The following is a 14,285-nucleotide window of genomic DNA, read 5'->3' as shown; positions in this document are numbered from 1 at the left end:
CTCATTTAAATGTTTAATCATGTAATTTAAACAGGCTCTTTTTCATACCTAAAAAGTTTTAGAACTTTTTACATTGCAATTATCACATTGCTTACATTGTTACTAGCTTTAAATTAATTACTTGGAAGTGGCAAGAAGGTTTTATGTTGTCTAATGAAAATATGAGGGGTGTTTGTCAGTGCAAAACTAGCTGCAATTATGCTAAGGTATGTGGTTGCCAGGGTGTTGAGAGGTGTTTGCTATGTTCTGACTGTTTGCTTGAGTCAACCCAACATCAATCTCTGTAACTCTGGCCCATTTTATGGTCTGGTAACCATAATTTTCCTGGATCAGCATATTTTGTTAATCCCAGAACAACATTTCTGCCTGAAAATGTAGTCCTATTAACCATATCCCTACACTAAAACCTAACCCTACCCATAACTTATCTTTAAAATCAGAGGGAAGTGATAGATGAATAACACTTATGTAGAAGCGCCAAACCCTGATTATAAGCCTAAACATGATATCAATTGTAAACTTGTCCCTCAAATCTGATTGGTTGATTGGAATGTTGTTCCAGGATCAACAAAGATGTTGATCACTTAGTGAAATCACGTAACCTTTATGGTACAGCATGGTAAAATTGTGAATCCAGTTCCTTAAAGGGATGTAGTAGCATGAGCCGTCAGGCAAGTGTTATTTAAATAAACTCCTGATGTACTAACAAACTTTCCAATGCCTTGTTTTATGAGCACAGAACCTATTTGTACTACTGTAGAAGTTTGGTACCATTCTGGGCATTATTAGTGGGGTAATTTAAGAGATACATCATAGGATCCATTAGCGCCTGCACTAAGCCATCCGGCTGCTATATCTAAATAAGCTCTAACTTTAATAATGTTCAACCAAGGGAAAAAAGGCTTCTGGGGTTTGTTTGGCTCGAAGTCATGGTGCAAAGGACCCCAGGTTGATTTTACTCCGAACCATCCCTTTAAGAAAGTAATAACAAATATATCCTTAACAAGCTGCACGATTTTTAGTTATCATTCATGTTTGTATAGTGAGTATAAAGAAATGGGAAAAGCATTTAGAGTAATGAAGTAGAGTTTTACAGCAGAAAAAAAAATGTTTAAGATAAAGAGTTTAGAAGTGTGTCTAGTTTAGAGTCTTTATTTGATCTGTAGTGAGTTGCTGTCTGTGCCATCCGTACATCATTTCCTCTGGTCAGCCATCTGCAGTGCAACATTGGCATTTTCTCTGGCGTTCTTTAACAGCACAGACACTTTCGCTTCAGTCTAAAAATCAACAAACCACAAAAGTGTTCATGATCACCAGGAACAATGGCAATTGGCTTTTTGACATTTATGGGTTCCTCAAAACAAGTTTCGTATCACATAGTTTGTGGGTTATTAAATGCGGGGAAAACCTTGACCTAAATAGTTTTTGAATGTTTCCAGATACTCACAGCAGCCCTGAATGAAGCATCCGTGATGTCCTTCAGGTTTATAATGACGTTGTAATATGCTCCATACACTGCCGTTTCCAAAGCTTTAGCCGCTACCTGCACATGACAGGAATCACGCATTGAAATAAATACTGATGTCAGCTTTTTTAACCTTGAAAGTCATGCCATTTTTGTTAAGTCAAGACTTTTACTGTTAGTGCAAAGTTTGCTTTGTTTTTATTTTTTTATTTTGAGTCTTTTACTTAATAATTCACCTGAATGTCTGATTTACATGCCATGTTTCCGTATTTCACCATCTCTTTGAGAACGGGCCACAGTGTGTTTATTCTTTCAGCCAGGGACAGAGGGACGACCACCGCCGCCTTCAGACCCTCCTGCATGGCTTCCTCCCTCCTGTACAATCCATGAACAATATTCAGTATTCATTACTCATTTGAAATAATCGTAGCCACATTAGGGGTCTGATCCATTTGAAACGTTGTTGTAGCTACTGTGCCATGTTTATAAGTGTTTTTTGCCAATGCTGTTGTAATTTGCATTCTGTAACTACATTTCCGCAAAGGAAGAAGTTTACTTTGGTAGATAAACGCAGGTTGAATGGTTGTGTAATATTAGTTTTATCAGTCAGGCTCTCCTCTGTAAATATAATTGTCAAGTCTTTGCTAGGCTTTCTTGTTTCTTTTTGTGATTCCTGACATGTTTTTACATCAACCAAACAATTAAACTGGTTTATCAGGATACAGAATGTTCCTTAATTGTCCAATGACATGTTTGGTCTCTAGTTTGATGGATGAGAAGCTCTGTTTTGCCTGGTTAAACATCACAAAGGCGATAAACCGCACCGTTTGATTTCATCTGCTGTGCCTTTGGGTAATTTCAGGGCAGCCTGTAACAAAATAAATAATTATACCCTGTTATTGTCATCTAGATTCTACTGTATATATTTTACAGCAGTTTCGATGGTCTGATGTTACAAAAGTGGTGTATTTAAAATGGCAAATTCATTCATACATTTAATATTCTTTTTAAAGTCATTGAATGTTATTTGTGTTTGGTTATGTACCATGTAGCTGTTGAAGGCCGTTGAATCAGCGTCCACTTTTAACAATAAGTCGTTCATGGCTTCATGAAACGGAGGGATAAGTTTCCTCATCTCCGCATCCAAAGACTCAAACTGCCTCTTACCGTATGTCATCTGACCGACCATGCAGCCCAGAGCTGCACCCTTACAATGAGATACATGCATTTATTAGTGCAGTCAAATCGATTAATCATGATTAATCACACCTAGCATAAAAGTTTATTTCTTATTTGTGTGTATATATATGTATTTTTTTTACATATATATATATATATGTGTGTGTATACAGTATATACACACACACAGACATATAAATATAATATATATAAATATAATAATGTATATACACATTTTTATTTTACTTTTATTTTAGATGCGATTAATCATGATTAATCGATTTGACAGCAATAGTCAAAACAAGTATGTAATAAAGTATATAAAAATGATAATACATTTAAATATAAATGTATATTTATAATATGTAAATTATAAATATAAATTTTACATTTATTTCAAATGTATATGCAAATTATAATAATTGTAATAAAATTAACGGAATAAATATTAAATATAAAATGTTATATATATATGTTTGTGTGTGTAAAATGTAAAGATAATACATATTTACAGTCATTACAGTGACATTTTATATTTAATATATTTATAAAATTGCTTATAAATTATAATTATAATTATTTTATAATTTTATAATATATATTATAAAATTATGTTTAAAAAATAATGTAAATATAAAATATGTATTTTATAATGTATATATGTATCTAATAAATATTTGATATTCTACAAATATTATATATATATATAATATTATATATAAATAATAAATAACATTTATTATTACATTTAAATAAAAAATTATATATATATATATATATATATATATATATATATATATACATATATACACACACACATATATATATATATATATATATATATATATATACACACACACACACATATATATATATATATATATATACATAAACATATACATATATAAAATGATGATTACCATAGCAGCGATTGCAGCAGAAACTGACCCTCCACCAGGAGCCGCTGTTCTGGCCCCAACGCTTTGGACAAACTTCTGCAGAGACAGAGACGCAAGCCGCCCATCGCCCTGATTGTCCTGTACCATATACCTAAACTCAGCGTGAACCAATTAGATACAGTGTTTCTGTTAGTTTCCGAGATGGCAAATCATTGTTATTCCACTAACATACTTTGCGACTTACTCAATGATTCTCTCCTTTGGAACAAATGACCCCAAAGAGTCGAGTCCTAGTTTGCTGATAACCTGAGGGAGGAAAATAATGAGAGATTGATTTGCTACCGTGTTTAACGTTTGACCGTGTTGATTTTAACCCACCAGTCGGATTTTGTGCTCCTCTTCCACAACGAACAGCTTTTCTCTCTGGATATAGAAGTCTGCACAGTCCAGCATGGCCTTCAGAGGAATCAGACCCACTATCTGAGACCCCACCACTGGCAGGTTCAAATCCTATACAGATAAAAAGAATATAAATCCAATTCTGATTCATGCAATTTCAAATTATTCTGATTCTGTTTCCAATTGAGATTTGAATGACTGAAAGCAATTCACCTTGGCATCTCTACAGATCTCCTCATACACCATGTGCATGGGCGTCAACTCAAAGTCCAGGATGTTAGTGGACACCTGAGCCAAGTTGGCCTCTTCCAGGTACCATCCCATTCCCTGAACCTTTTTGAGAAGCCCGGGCTGCAAGCAGAAGCATTCACAAAAAAGAAGGAAGAAGAACATAATACAAACCTCAAGGAAGTGATAGATATAATTAAGTCAGATTCTCAAGTTCTAGATTTGACGCACACTGAAAACCGAGACCAATACAGTGACGTCAGACTAAGACATACTTGATCTTTGCTCCGGCCCTGTTCTCTAATATCCAGTGCGATTCTGTGAGCCTGTTCCTTTGTGCTCAGAAGGTTCACATTGTAGGCGACGAGAAACTTTCGGGCGCCGGTGACTGTGGCGCCCCAAGAGGGGACAAAGGTGGCAGGGCCATATTCAGGGGTCCATTCGCTCTTTTTCAACTGCATGGGGGACAAAGCACAAAAGGGCAAGAAAATAAGGTACATTTATTTTATCTTAAGGTATATACTTGGCATGTAAAACCGTGCCGTTTCTCAGAAATTAGGCCACAGGTATGAGGTCACATAATTGAGGTCTAAAGGTCAAAGTATACTTCAGTTTTCAGTCACAAACTGGTGTGAAGTCATCTTGAACAAAATAAGCCCAATCGAAGTTCGTTTTGGGAGTTTTCTCCTGCTGGTTAACACCTTCGAACTACCATTGGTCAGTGGCGGTTACGTAATAGGTGGGTATGGCTCTGTGGCTCCGCCTACTTGGAGTGTACATTTTCTCTGGATCATTCCTTTTGTTTGCTATGATCGGATGCTTTCTTAACTGTTGGTTTCTCTCTGCTGTCATTTCTGTTGTGTTTATTTTGTTATTGAGAGCAAAGTGCGAAGCACATATTTACATATTCATCTAAACGCTGCTCTCAGCGGTGTGGGCGGCGTCAGGATGTTCACAAACAGTATACCGCTGCTTGCTTATTTCTAATTTCTTTTTACCCCTAAGTGAAGAATGAAAAAGAACTTCGCCATGAGAATATCGGGGCCTTTAGAGGTAAAAAGAAGAGCCCCAGAGCCACAACTACCGATGTCATCGCCACGGACCAATGGTAGCTTGAAAATGTAACTGGAGCAAACATTTCCGGAAAGTTTGCTTTGGCAAACTGTTTCAAAACTCCCAAAACAAACTCCAAATGAGCCTCGTTTTAGCCTGATGCTGTTCAAAATTACATCACTTCGTTCTTTGATTTCAGGGTAAATGATTTATCTGTGCACATTCTTTTTTTTAACTCATGTGGCTCCGTAATCTTTAATCAAAATAACTTCTCCCTCTTGCAGCATCTTCTCTGATGACGTTTACTGGCACGAGGGCGGGGCAACCTGTCACTCACCTGAGATCGACCAATAGCAAACCACTACAATCCAATGATCCAATGAATTCCCGTAGGACAAAATCAAGTCCCGCCCTACATTTTTTCCTTGTTCGAGATGCTGTTTCACGCGGATATATGTCACAACAGGGAAGAAAAGACTATCGCAACTCCCGTTTCATCAATCTTAAAGAAGTAAGGTCACAGATATGACATCATATGAGATCTCAGAAATGAGAGGTCAGAGAATTGAGGTCTAGACGAGTTCTTACCTTCTCCGGTAATGCCTCGTATTCTCCTGCACGGACGGAGGGAAGTGACCTTCTGCTTTCTTTTCTAGCCGCCTCTCCGTAGAGATAGACTACAAGACAAAGACAAGAAGAATAGAGGACGGGACTGAAGTGATTCTCAAATAGTTCAGGCAATAGACACCATGACCTTGGCCCATACAAACCCACCTGGCACATGTAGCATGTCTGACAATCTCTGGCCAAATTTATTGGCACACTGTACGCACTCCTCCATGGTGATGTTCTGCACCGGTATGAAGGGACACACGTCCATCGCACCCATCCGAGGGTGTTCACCTGTTCAAAAACATCATTTTTACTGTGATGTATGATGACTTTACAGTATATCAGCTACTGCCTCCACAGCTGTACCTGAGTGTTTGGTCATGTCTATGAGTTTAAACGCAACACGGGCAGCGTTCAGCGCCCCCTCGATTGCAGCCTCGGGTGGGCCCACAAAAGTGTACACAGTCCTGTTCGTCGAAGACCCTGGATCGACGTCCAGCAAGCTGCAGCCCTCCGTGGCGGAGATGGCATCAGCTATGGCATCAATGACCTGGATATTATATATATTGGCCAAAATATTGTCATGTAATGCTAAAAAACCCTGTACATTAATGTATTACTGTATGTATGGTCTAATGGAAAATGGAAAAAACAACAACAACATTTAAACATTATTTATTTTGTGTAGGCTACTAAACAAAGAAACGAAACAAAAACACTTAATGTGTATTTGTCATAAACAACCAGGTAATGACTCTACTCTTAGAGTTGCATTAAACTATAAGTGAATGATTCACTAAAAAGAACCAACTCATTGGAGTCATTAGTTCTATAATAAGGTTACAAAGGTCGCGATATTTGTTTTTGATTCAATTACTTAGTTATAATTCGTTCAAGAATCGATTGACCATGCTGCAAACTATATAACCGATTCGTCAGAGTGATTTGTTTGAAAATCGGACAGCGGTTGCACGGTTTGATTCACTAAGAACCATTCATTAAGAGTCATACACAGCCGCGGCGCTACCATTGGGCCCGGGTGGGCCTGGGCCCACACATTTTAGGTCTGGGCCCACCCATTTTCTACTATGGTTTTGTACGTTTCTTCGTTCGGATCTATTTGCGATCCATTCCATTCTAAACAAACAACGCAGTTTACATGCTTCGTCCTTGTTTCATTATTCATTAAGATAATAATTAATAAATGCACGCATAATTATCAGTGAACTTGATAAATGTTGCAGATATGTTTTGCTATGCACAAACAAATGACTTTCAACTTATGTGTGCAAAATTCAGAATAAAATGAATGTGCAGCAATTTGTACAAATAGAGAGTCTGTAGGTCTACTATACGTGTTGTAGCCAATAAATAAGCTCATTTAGTTTCATATTTGTTAAAATATTATAATGTTATTTTTTCATCTATGTTGATTATGAAAAGTGAACCGCACGAGTAAGAGATGCGCCAACACTATCTCACGACCAATTCGTACGAATTCGTACGAATGATAAAAAGATGGCTAAATCGTACGAATTCGTAAGACCTCACTCGTACGAATTTGTACATTTATCTAAACCCACGTGATGGGTAGGTTTAGGGGCGGGGTCAGGGATAGGTCATTCGTATGAATTCATACGAATTGGGCAATTCGTAAAATATGTACGATTTTGCAAAAATCGTACGAATTCGTACGAGTGAGGTCGTATGAATTCGTACCAATTAGCCACCTCGTAGAATTTGTACGTTTTCCATCGAGAGACATGGCGTGGGTCAGACATGATTTTGACCACTTAATTAAGTTTTGTTTTGTAGAAAGACTTTTTTTAAGTGAATTTCGTTTTGTATAAATTGTACCTTAATTTTAATAAAAACAATTATCAACCAATTGCCTGGAACCAAGAAGCAAATATAGCAGACGATATAGGCCTAATCATGGAGGCGTCCGCTTGTGAACTGGAGCGCATCTCATTCTCATCCTAACTTAACGAAACTCAGCGTAGGCCTTACAGACATAAAATATATCTTAAGAAAGCTTGAAATGTCTTTTTAACAATTTAAAACGAAAAGAAATAGGCTACATAATCAGAGATGTAATCCATGATGTGCATTTCTCTCTATAGGCGCGTTCACTACGGAGATATGGCGATCGTCAACTTCATCTTTACAGCTGTTGTTGCTGTTAATAAACTAAAAATAATAGGCCTATAATTTTACTAAACAATAAATTAAATTAAATTAAATTGTAATTGTATTAAAAAAGCAACAAAAAATTCCTGTTTAAGTTTTCTTTTCTTTTTTTTACCTATGCTAATTACGCATTAAATTCAGGTAACTGTTAGGCTACTGAGTCGCTGTCCTCATTGCCCAGAAAAGCGCTGAAACGGAGATGAAGGGGAACCCGTTTTTTTTTTTTTTTTTTTCCCTTATTTTAACTGGCCCATCCAGTTTTCTGGAGGCCCACCTACAATCAAAATCCTGGCGCCGCTAGTGGTCATACATTCAGGAATCGGACTACACTGGTCGTGCTGTAAATTATAAAAAGAAACGACTCACTGATTTGACTCGGTGTATGTTTTTAATGCACTAAAACAACCAAATTAGAGTCGTTCGTTCGGTAGTCGGACTAGAACCGGCTCATATGTGAATCATTTCGTTCGGGAATCGGACTACAGCAGGAGTGACTGAATGTTTTTGATTGCGGCTTCGTTGAATAAACTCTGTCAGAGTATTTTAGTACAGTGTTCAGTCAACATCGACGGAAGAACCTGATAATTTTGGTTATCACTACCAAATAACCTTTTTAATTAATCCAGTTAGTCATGCCTTACCTCCTTGTTCCGCCCCTCTGAGAAATTGGGTACACATTCCACCAATTTAGCCATGACTGCAAGAAAACACTAACTTTCCTCTCACCCACTTGTCTACTGTCTACCCTGGTTCCCCAAAGTGGAACATATAAGCGTCGGCAAACATATCTTTTGAATAATTAACCTGTCCTGTGGACTGGATTTAGGTCATTTGGCAATGATTCTTCTATCTTCACAGATAACCACTTTTGGGGAGGGTTTCCCATCAAACATTGTTCAGACTTTGGGAAAACCTCCCAAAAGGTCATTAAACATTGTAATTTTTAAAACAGTTTCTGGCTACGGCTGGGTTTATGGTTGTTTAATGACATTTGGTCTTTCAGTGTAGCAATAGCAAAAAACATAGCCTAAGACTTGATAAGGCAGACAGTTTAATAAATGACTCATGAAAAGCACCAAAAGAGTTGCATCACATCAAAAAAAACAAAAAGAAAAACTAAACAAAAAACAGGCTGTGATGTCTGGTTAATGAATGATCCAGAAAGGGGTCCAAGAGTTGGACGAGGACAACTTTACCCCTCCCCATGTTTTTGGATGGCACAAAAATACCCTCAAAGCAACACTGACATTATGCAAGAATGAGAAGTGTAAAGTTCACAAAAAACAGAAAACAGTTGCTTATGGAATGCAAACAGAATGAGTGAAATTCAGCAATATTAATTTTCAGGATGCTTTTCAAGGCAGATTCAAATTATTATTATTATTATTGTCCTTATGCTTATTATATATTATTATTTTAATACTTATAATAATATATTGCAATAATATGTTATAATGATTATAATTTATCATATTATTATTAATTCTATATAAAAATAACAATACATTTTATTAACAGAGGCAGCATGGGGGCAGCAATGAACACTGGATTCGTCATTACCCGCCAACTACTCGCGCAGAAGAAGAAACGCCAACCGGAAGAGAACCGTGCAAGAAGAAACACCAGCGGAAGGCGGTTGTTTTTTTTATTAGCTCATTTGCTAATGTAAACCCGGTCTATTTCTCGTTGTTTTAAAAACTACCGCTCAATTTTACTCTGGAGATCACAATAAAGTGGTAGGGAGGATGTTGGCTACAGGAGCGGTGAGTTTTTAACGGTTTTGGGTGTTTTACGCTTGTTTATGCCGGGGCCTGAGAGAGCTAACGGCTAAAGCTAATGCAGTCGGTTACTATGGTGATATATTAAAGCATATATGTTGCTTTATATTAGAATATGCGTATATATCCTGCGCAGTGTGACTCTATATAGTTATTCGCGTGCGTATAGCGTAAGGAATTGAGTCTATCGAGTTTCTCCACATGTGTCCTGTGCTGTTTGTAAACATGTGTTGGCATTAGTTAGTTATGAATGTGGGCTTAAGGATTAGATAAGGAATATTAAACATTTAAAGATATCAAATCTGTAATTCATATAATTTTATAGGCCTATAAGTTTATTGCAGTATAATTATAAGGAACGTAAAAGCATAAACAAGCAATAATAAGAAATAGAAAGTGAGCAGAAAAGAGTATAAATACATTTCCAGTAATAAAAATGGGAATGGGAATCAGCCTATTAAAAGTTGGTTTTGAATTACTAATATACATCATTTGCTTGGATTTCTCTTGTTTTAGTTTGAAGTAAGCTGTGTGATTTGTGTCTGTCCCGTAGACTGTAACCACGGCGGGTCTGGCGCAGGTGGACCGTGAGAAGATCTATCAGTGGATCAATGAGCTCTCCAGTCCTGAGACGCGTGAGAACGCCCTGCTGGAGCTCAGCAAGAAGAGGGAGTCCGTGACGGATCTGGCCCCGATGCTCTGGCACTCCTGCGGGACTATAGCGGCTCTCCTACAGGTGCCTGTCAATCACTTAATGCTGAGTTCAACTAGTCAAAGTCATAGCGCTTCATACAATACTGGGCTGCGTTTCCCTAAAAGCATCATGAGGAAAATTGACCATAGAGAACATTGGTGGCAGACAGTGGACTTCACAATCAAGGCTTACAATGCTTTTGGGAAACGCAGCTCAGATTGTTTCAAAGCATCTTTACAGTGATAACAGGAAAATTATGCATTTTGGTGGTTGTTCAGTGTTGATTCAGTTTTGTTGTAAAGATCATCAATTATTAAAATGGTTCATTTCATCTATAAATCAGTTCTGCATAAAATGATGTAATCGTCCAGATTAGCTGAGTTCTCATACAGCAGCGTCAGTACAGTCAGATCAATAATATTGTTGAATATTAAGTGTCCCCAACTAAGCAAGCCAGAGGCGACAGTGGCAAGCAATACGAACTCGGGATCGCACGCTGTCCGAGAGGACAGAGGCTTTTCTGTGAGAACCGCCTATCAGATCTAGGCAGGTGGTGCTGGGGAAGGGGAGGGCAAGGAAAATTCCCATATAGTGCTGCACTGAGAGTGCTTCTCTTTTTTTTAATTTGTGCATCCTCGTTTCCTTCCCTCGCGTCCTTTCCTCACGTCTTGGCACCAACTCCCTTAGGACGTGAGGGAAGGATACACCTGTGTAATTCAAAAAGAAAAAAGATTATTATATAAGGTGATTTGTAACAGCATTTTTATTGATGTTTATTTTGATTGATACATTTATAAATATTTTGGATGAAAATCAATGACATTTCAGTAAAATCTTTAAAATATTCAGATATTAAAGGGGACAAAAGCAATAATATGAACATTTAATAATATTTATCTATAAGTAATTTGTCATTTTGCAGGGGGGGAATTGATGAATGAATGAAGTAATGGACATTTTTGCAATTGATACATTTAGTTATTAAAGAAATACAATTTTTAAAAATGATTTTAAAATGTTCATATATATAAAGTGACTTGTAACTGCATTTGAATTGATTTGATTGATTTTTTTTTCAGGTTATAAATTTGGTTTATAAATATAATGGTTTGAATGGAAATTCTGATATTTGACAGTAAAATAATTTGAAAGTAATCTTTCAGGAATTAAAAATACTAATCCAAACATTAGAAAATGATATATGGATAAAATAAATGATAATAACAGTAAAGGTTAGATTTCATAATAAAGGTTCAAACAGTTATGTGTTAGATAGAAGAGATATTACCAGGTTATGGTGTAATTTTTTTACAGGAAATTGTGAACATCTACCCATCCATAAATCCCCCTACACTGACCGCACATCAGTCTAACCGAGTGTGTAACGCTTTAGCACTGCTGCAGTGTGTGGCCTCTCACGTAGAGACACGGTAACTCACTTCCTGTATACACCAGATATGACACTCTTTAATCCTGTGCCACACTGACTCTTTTTTATAAAAAATTTTTTTTTCATCCTCAGCTCTGCTTTCCTGGCAGCTCACATCCCTCTGTTTCTGTATCCCTTCCTGCACACGGTCAGTAAAACTCGACCCTTCGAATACCTGCGACTCACAAGTCTGGGTGTTATCGGTAAGGAAACCGGCTAATGCAGGAAAACAAATCCAACAACGTCTTTAGTAAATAAGAGTGCAATGACATGTGGTTGTTTTATAGGAGCGCTGGTGAAAACAGACGAGCAGGAGGTGATCAACTTCCTGTTGACCACAGAAATCATTCCTCTCTGTCTGCGCATCATGGAGTCCGGCAGCGAGCTTTCGAAAACGGTTCGGTTACAAAAACATCACCAAATTTCTTCTCGCATATATATATTATTTTGGCAAATTTTTAACTTATATTAGGGTAAATCCTAATGTGTTTTGCAGGTGTTTAAACCACATAAGCGTCTGTTTCTCTCTCTCAGGTGGCCACGTTTATACTGCAGAAGATCCTCTTGGATGACACGGGTCTTGCGTATATCTGTCAGACCTACGAACGCTTTTCGCATGTTGCCATGATTCTGGTGAGTAACTTATTTGTATTGTTCAGAATTATTATTATGCTTGATTAGCTTCTGTTACTTATGTCAATCAGACTGAAAGTTAAACATGTTGGACTCTGTGGGCAGAATGTCTCTGATTCGCTGGCTATTTGCAGTTCTGGATTGTGATTGGCTCATTTAAATGCTGTTTAAGTTTAAGGATTATGTGTGGGTTTTTTGTGCTTTTTGTCTTGCAGGGGAAGATGGTTCTTCAGTTGTCTAAGGAGCCTTCGGCTCGACTACTGAAACATGTTGTGCGATGTTATTTACGACTCTCTGACAACTCCAGGTATTTCTTTTTCGCAGATTTTCTAGTTCCTTGCTCATATTTTAGCCTGTAGGAGGTGCACAAACATTGCAGTTTGGAAATGTTGAAGATTTAGGAGCCCATTTGTGCTGCTTAATCATTTGATGTTTGCAATTAATACAATGTGAAATATAAAAACCTGGTTAAATACACTAATATTAGAATGATTTCTGGAGGATCATGTGACATTGAAGACTGACGTAATGATGCTGAAAATTCAGCTTTGCATCACAGGAATAAATTACATTAAAAACAAATCAAATTATTTTACATTGTAATAATATTTCACAATATTACTGTTTTTACTGTATTTTTTATCAAATACATTTAGCCTTGGTGAGCAGAAGAGACTTGCAAAAATATTTAACAAATCTTACCAACCCTAAACTTCTGAACGATAGTGTAGATAAAAAAAACAACTTTTCTAACCAAATTTAAACCAAATACATTTTAAACCAAAAAATAAATAAAAATGGCATACAACAGATAAAATACAATTCAATTTATAATGTATATTTAGAAAATACGTTTTATATTCTTATATATATTTAATTTTTTATAATTGAAAACATTATTTGATATTTTGATTTAATTTAAATGTATTTTAATTATTATATATATATATATATATATATATATATATATTACACTGTAAAAAAACGTTTCTGTGCTAAATTAAATACAATCAACTTGGATGTTAAAGTAATTTCAACTTAAATTACATTAAACTGACTTAAAAACGAGTTAAATCTTGTATAACATAAAAAAGTTGAAGACTGCTTGCAATTAAAGCAATGTAAACACATATGTTGTCATAACTTATTGATCATATCATTTTTTACAGTGTACTTGACTTTCTAAAACGCTGTATTTCCTCTTTCTCAGGGCGAGAGAAGCTCTGCGTCAGTGTCTGCCGGACCAGCTGAAGGACACCACGTTTGCTCAAGTGCTAAAGGACGACTCCACCACCAAACGCTGGCTCTCACAGCTCGTCAAAAACCTACAGGAAGGGCAGGTCACGGACCCCCGCGGCATCCCTTTACCACCTCAGTAACACACTCATCCAAAACCCTCCAGGACGGCCAGCACCTCACCTTACACACATCAGACTGTTCTTACATACAAGGGCACTTAATATTTTTTATGCCAAGATGATCAGAAACGGTGCTCAGCATTTACGGTTTGTTTTTCGAGATATTCAAATTGACTTTGGACTCTGCTGGACTGAGGAAGAGTCAGTCTCATCCATTATTAGGTTGTTGTTTTTTCTTTTCTTTTTCCTCTATGCCTTTTTGACAGAATCGAGAGGAATTGAAAGACTGTATTGTCTGTATTTGTCATCACAAAAAAAGAAAACGTGTTTGTAATTTTGAATGCTGTTAAATAAACAGTCTCATGTCA

At 36.7% G+C, this 14,285-nt stretch overlaps 2 protein-coding genes across 2 annotated transcripts; one reads left to right on the top strand and one right to left on the bottom strand.

Annotated features, from left to right (window-relative positions):
- ftcd (formimidoyltransferase cyclodeaminase) lies at nucleotides 1–8,816 on the bottom strand. The gene is made up of 14 exons (XM_082138043.1): nucleotides 8,667–8,816; nucleotides 6,202–6,385; nucleotides 5,998–6,126; nucleotides 5,812–5,900; nucleotides 4,446–4,625; nucleotides 4,156–4,293; nucleotides 3,922–4,053; nucleotides 3,788–3,849; nucleotides 3,565–3,694; nucleotides 2,511–2,672; nucleotides 2,290–2,333; nucleotides 1,702–1,840; nucleotides 1,448–1,543; nucleotides 1–1,277 (listed from the first exon to the last, which is right to left on the bottom strand). The coding sequence occupies exons 1-14, from the start codon at nucleotides 8,718–8,720 to the stop codon at nucleotides 1,194–1,196; spliced, it is 1,623 nt and encodes a 540-aa protein (XP_081994169.1). The 5' UTR covers nucleotides 8,721–8,816; the 3' UTR covers nucleotides 1–1,193.
- Nucleotides 8,817–9,613: 797 nt separating this feature from the next.
- On the top strand, nucleotides 9,614–14,285 carry cnot9 (CCR4-NOT transcription complex subunit 9). Its single transcript, XM_082137762.1, has 8 exons — nucleotides 9,614–9,788; nucleotides 10,357–10,539; nucleotides 11,812–11,927; nucleotides 12,020–12,129; nucleotides 12,214–12,323; nucleotides 12,461–12,559; nucleotides 12,775–12,866; nucleotides 13,770–14,285. The coding sequence occupies exons 1-8, from the start codon at nucleotides 9,771–9,773 to the stop codon at nucleotides 13,936–13,938; spliced, it is 897 nt and encodes a 298-aa protein (XP_081993888.1). The 5' UTR covers nucleotides 9,614–9,770; the 3' UTR covers nucleotides 13,939–14,285.

Source organism: Leuciscus leuciscus (assembly GCF_965113295.1).
Source record: "Leuciscus leuciscus genome assembly, chromosome: 15".
Classification (NCBI taxonomy): domain Eukaryota; kingdom Metazoa; phylum Chordata; class Actinopteri; order Cypriniformes; family Leuciscidae; genus Leuciscus; species Leuciscus leuciscus.
This window is presented reverse-complemented; position numbering and strand designations above follow the sequence as displayed.

Bases quoted from the DNA above. Each gene is read 5' to 3' on its own strand.
- ftcd (XM_082138043.1), bottom strand. From the start codon at position 8,720: ATGGCTAAATTGGTGGAATGTGTACCCAATTTCTCAGAGGGGCGGAAC. The intron at 4,294-4,445 runs GTATGTCTTAGT...TTCTGCTTGCAG, and splicing joins AGGGCCGGAGCAAAGATCAA to CCCGGGCTTCTCAAAAAGGT. The intron at 3,850-3,921 runs GTGGGTTAAAAT...TTCCTCCCTCAG, and splicing joins AGGAGCACAAAATCCGACTG to GTTATCAGCAAACTAGGACT.
- cnot9 (XM_082137762.1), top strand. The intron at 10,540-11,811 runs GTGCCTGTCAAT...ATTTTTTTACAG, and splicing joins CTATAGCGGCTCTCCTACAG to GAAATTGTGAACATCTACCC. The intron at 12,130-12,213 runs GTAAGGAAACCG...GTTGTTTTATAG, and splicing joins CACAAGTCTGGGTGTTATCG to GAGCGCTGGTGAAAACAGAC.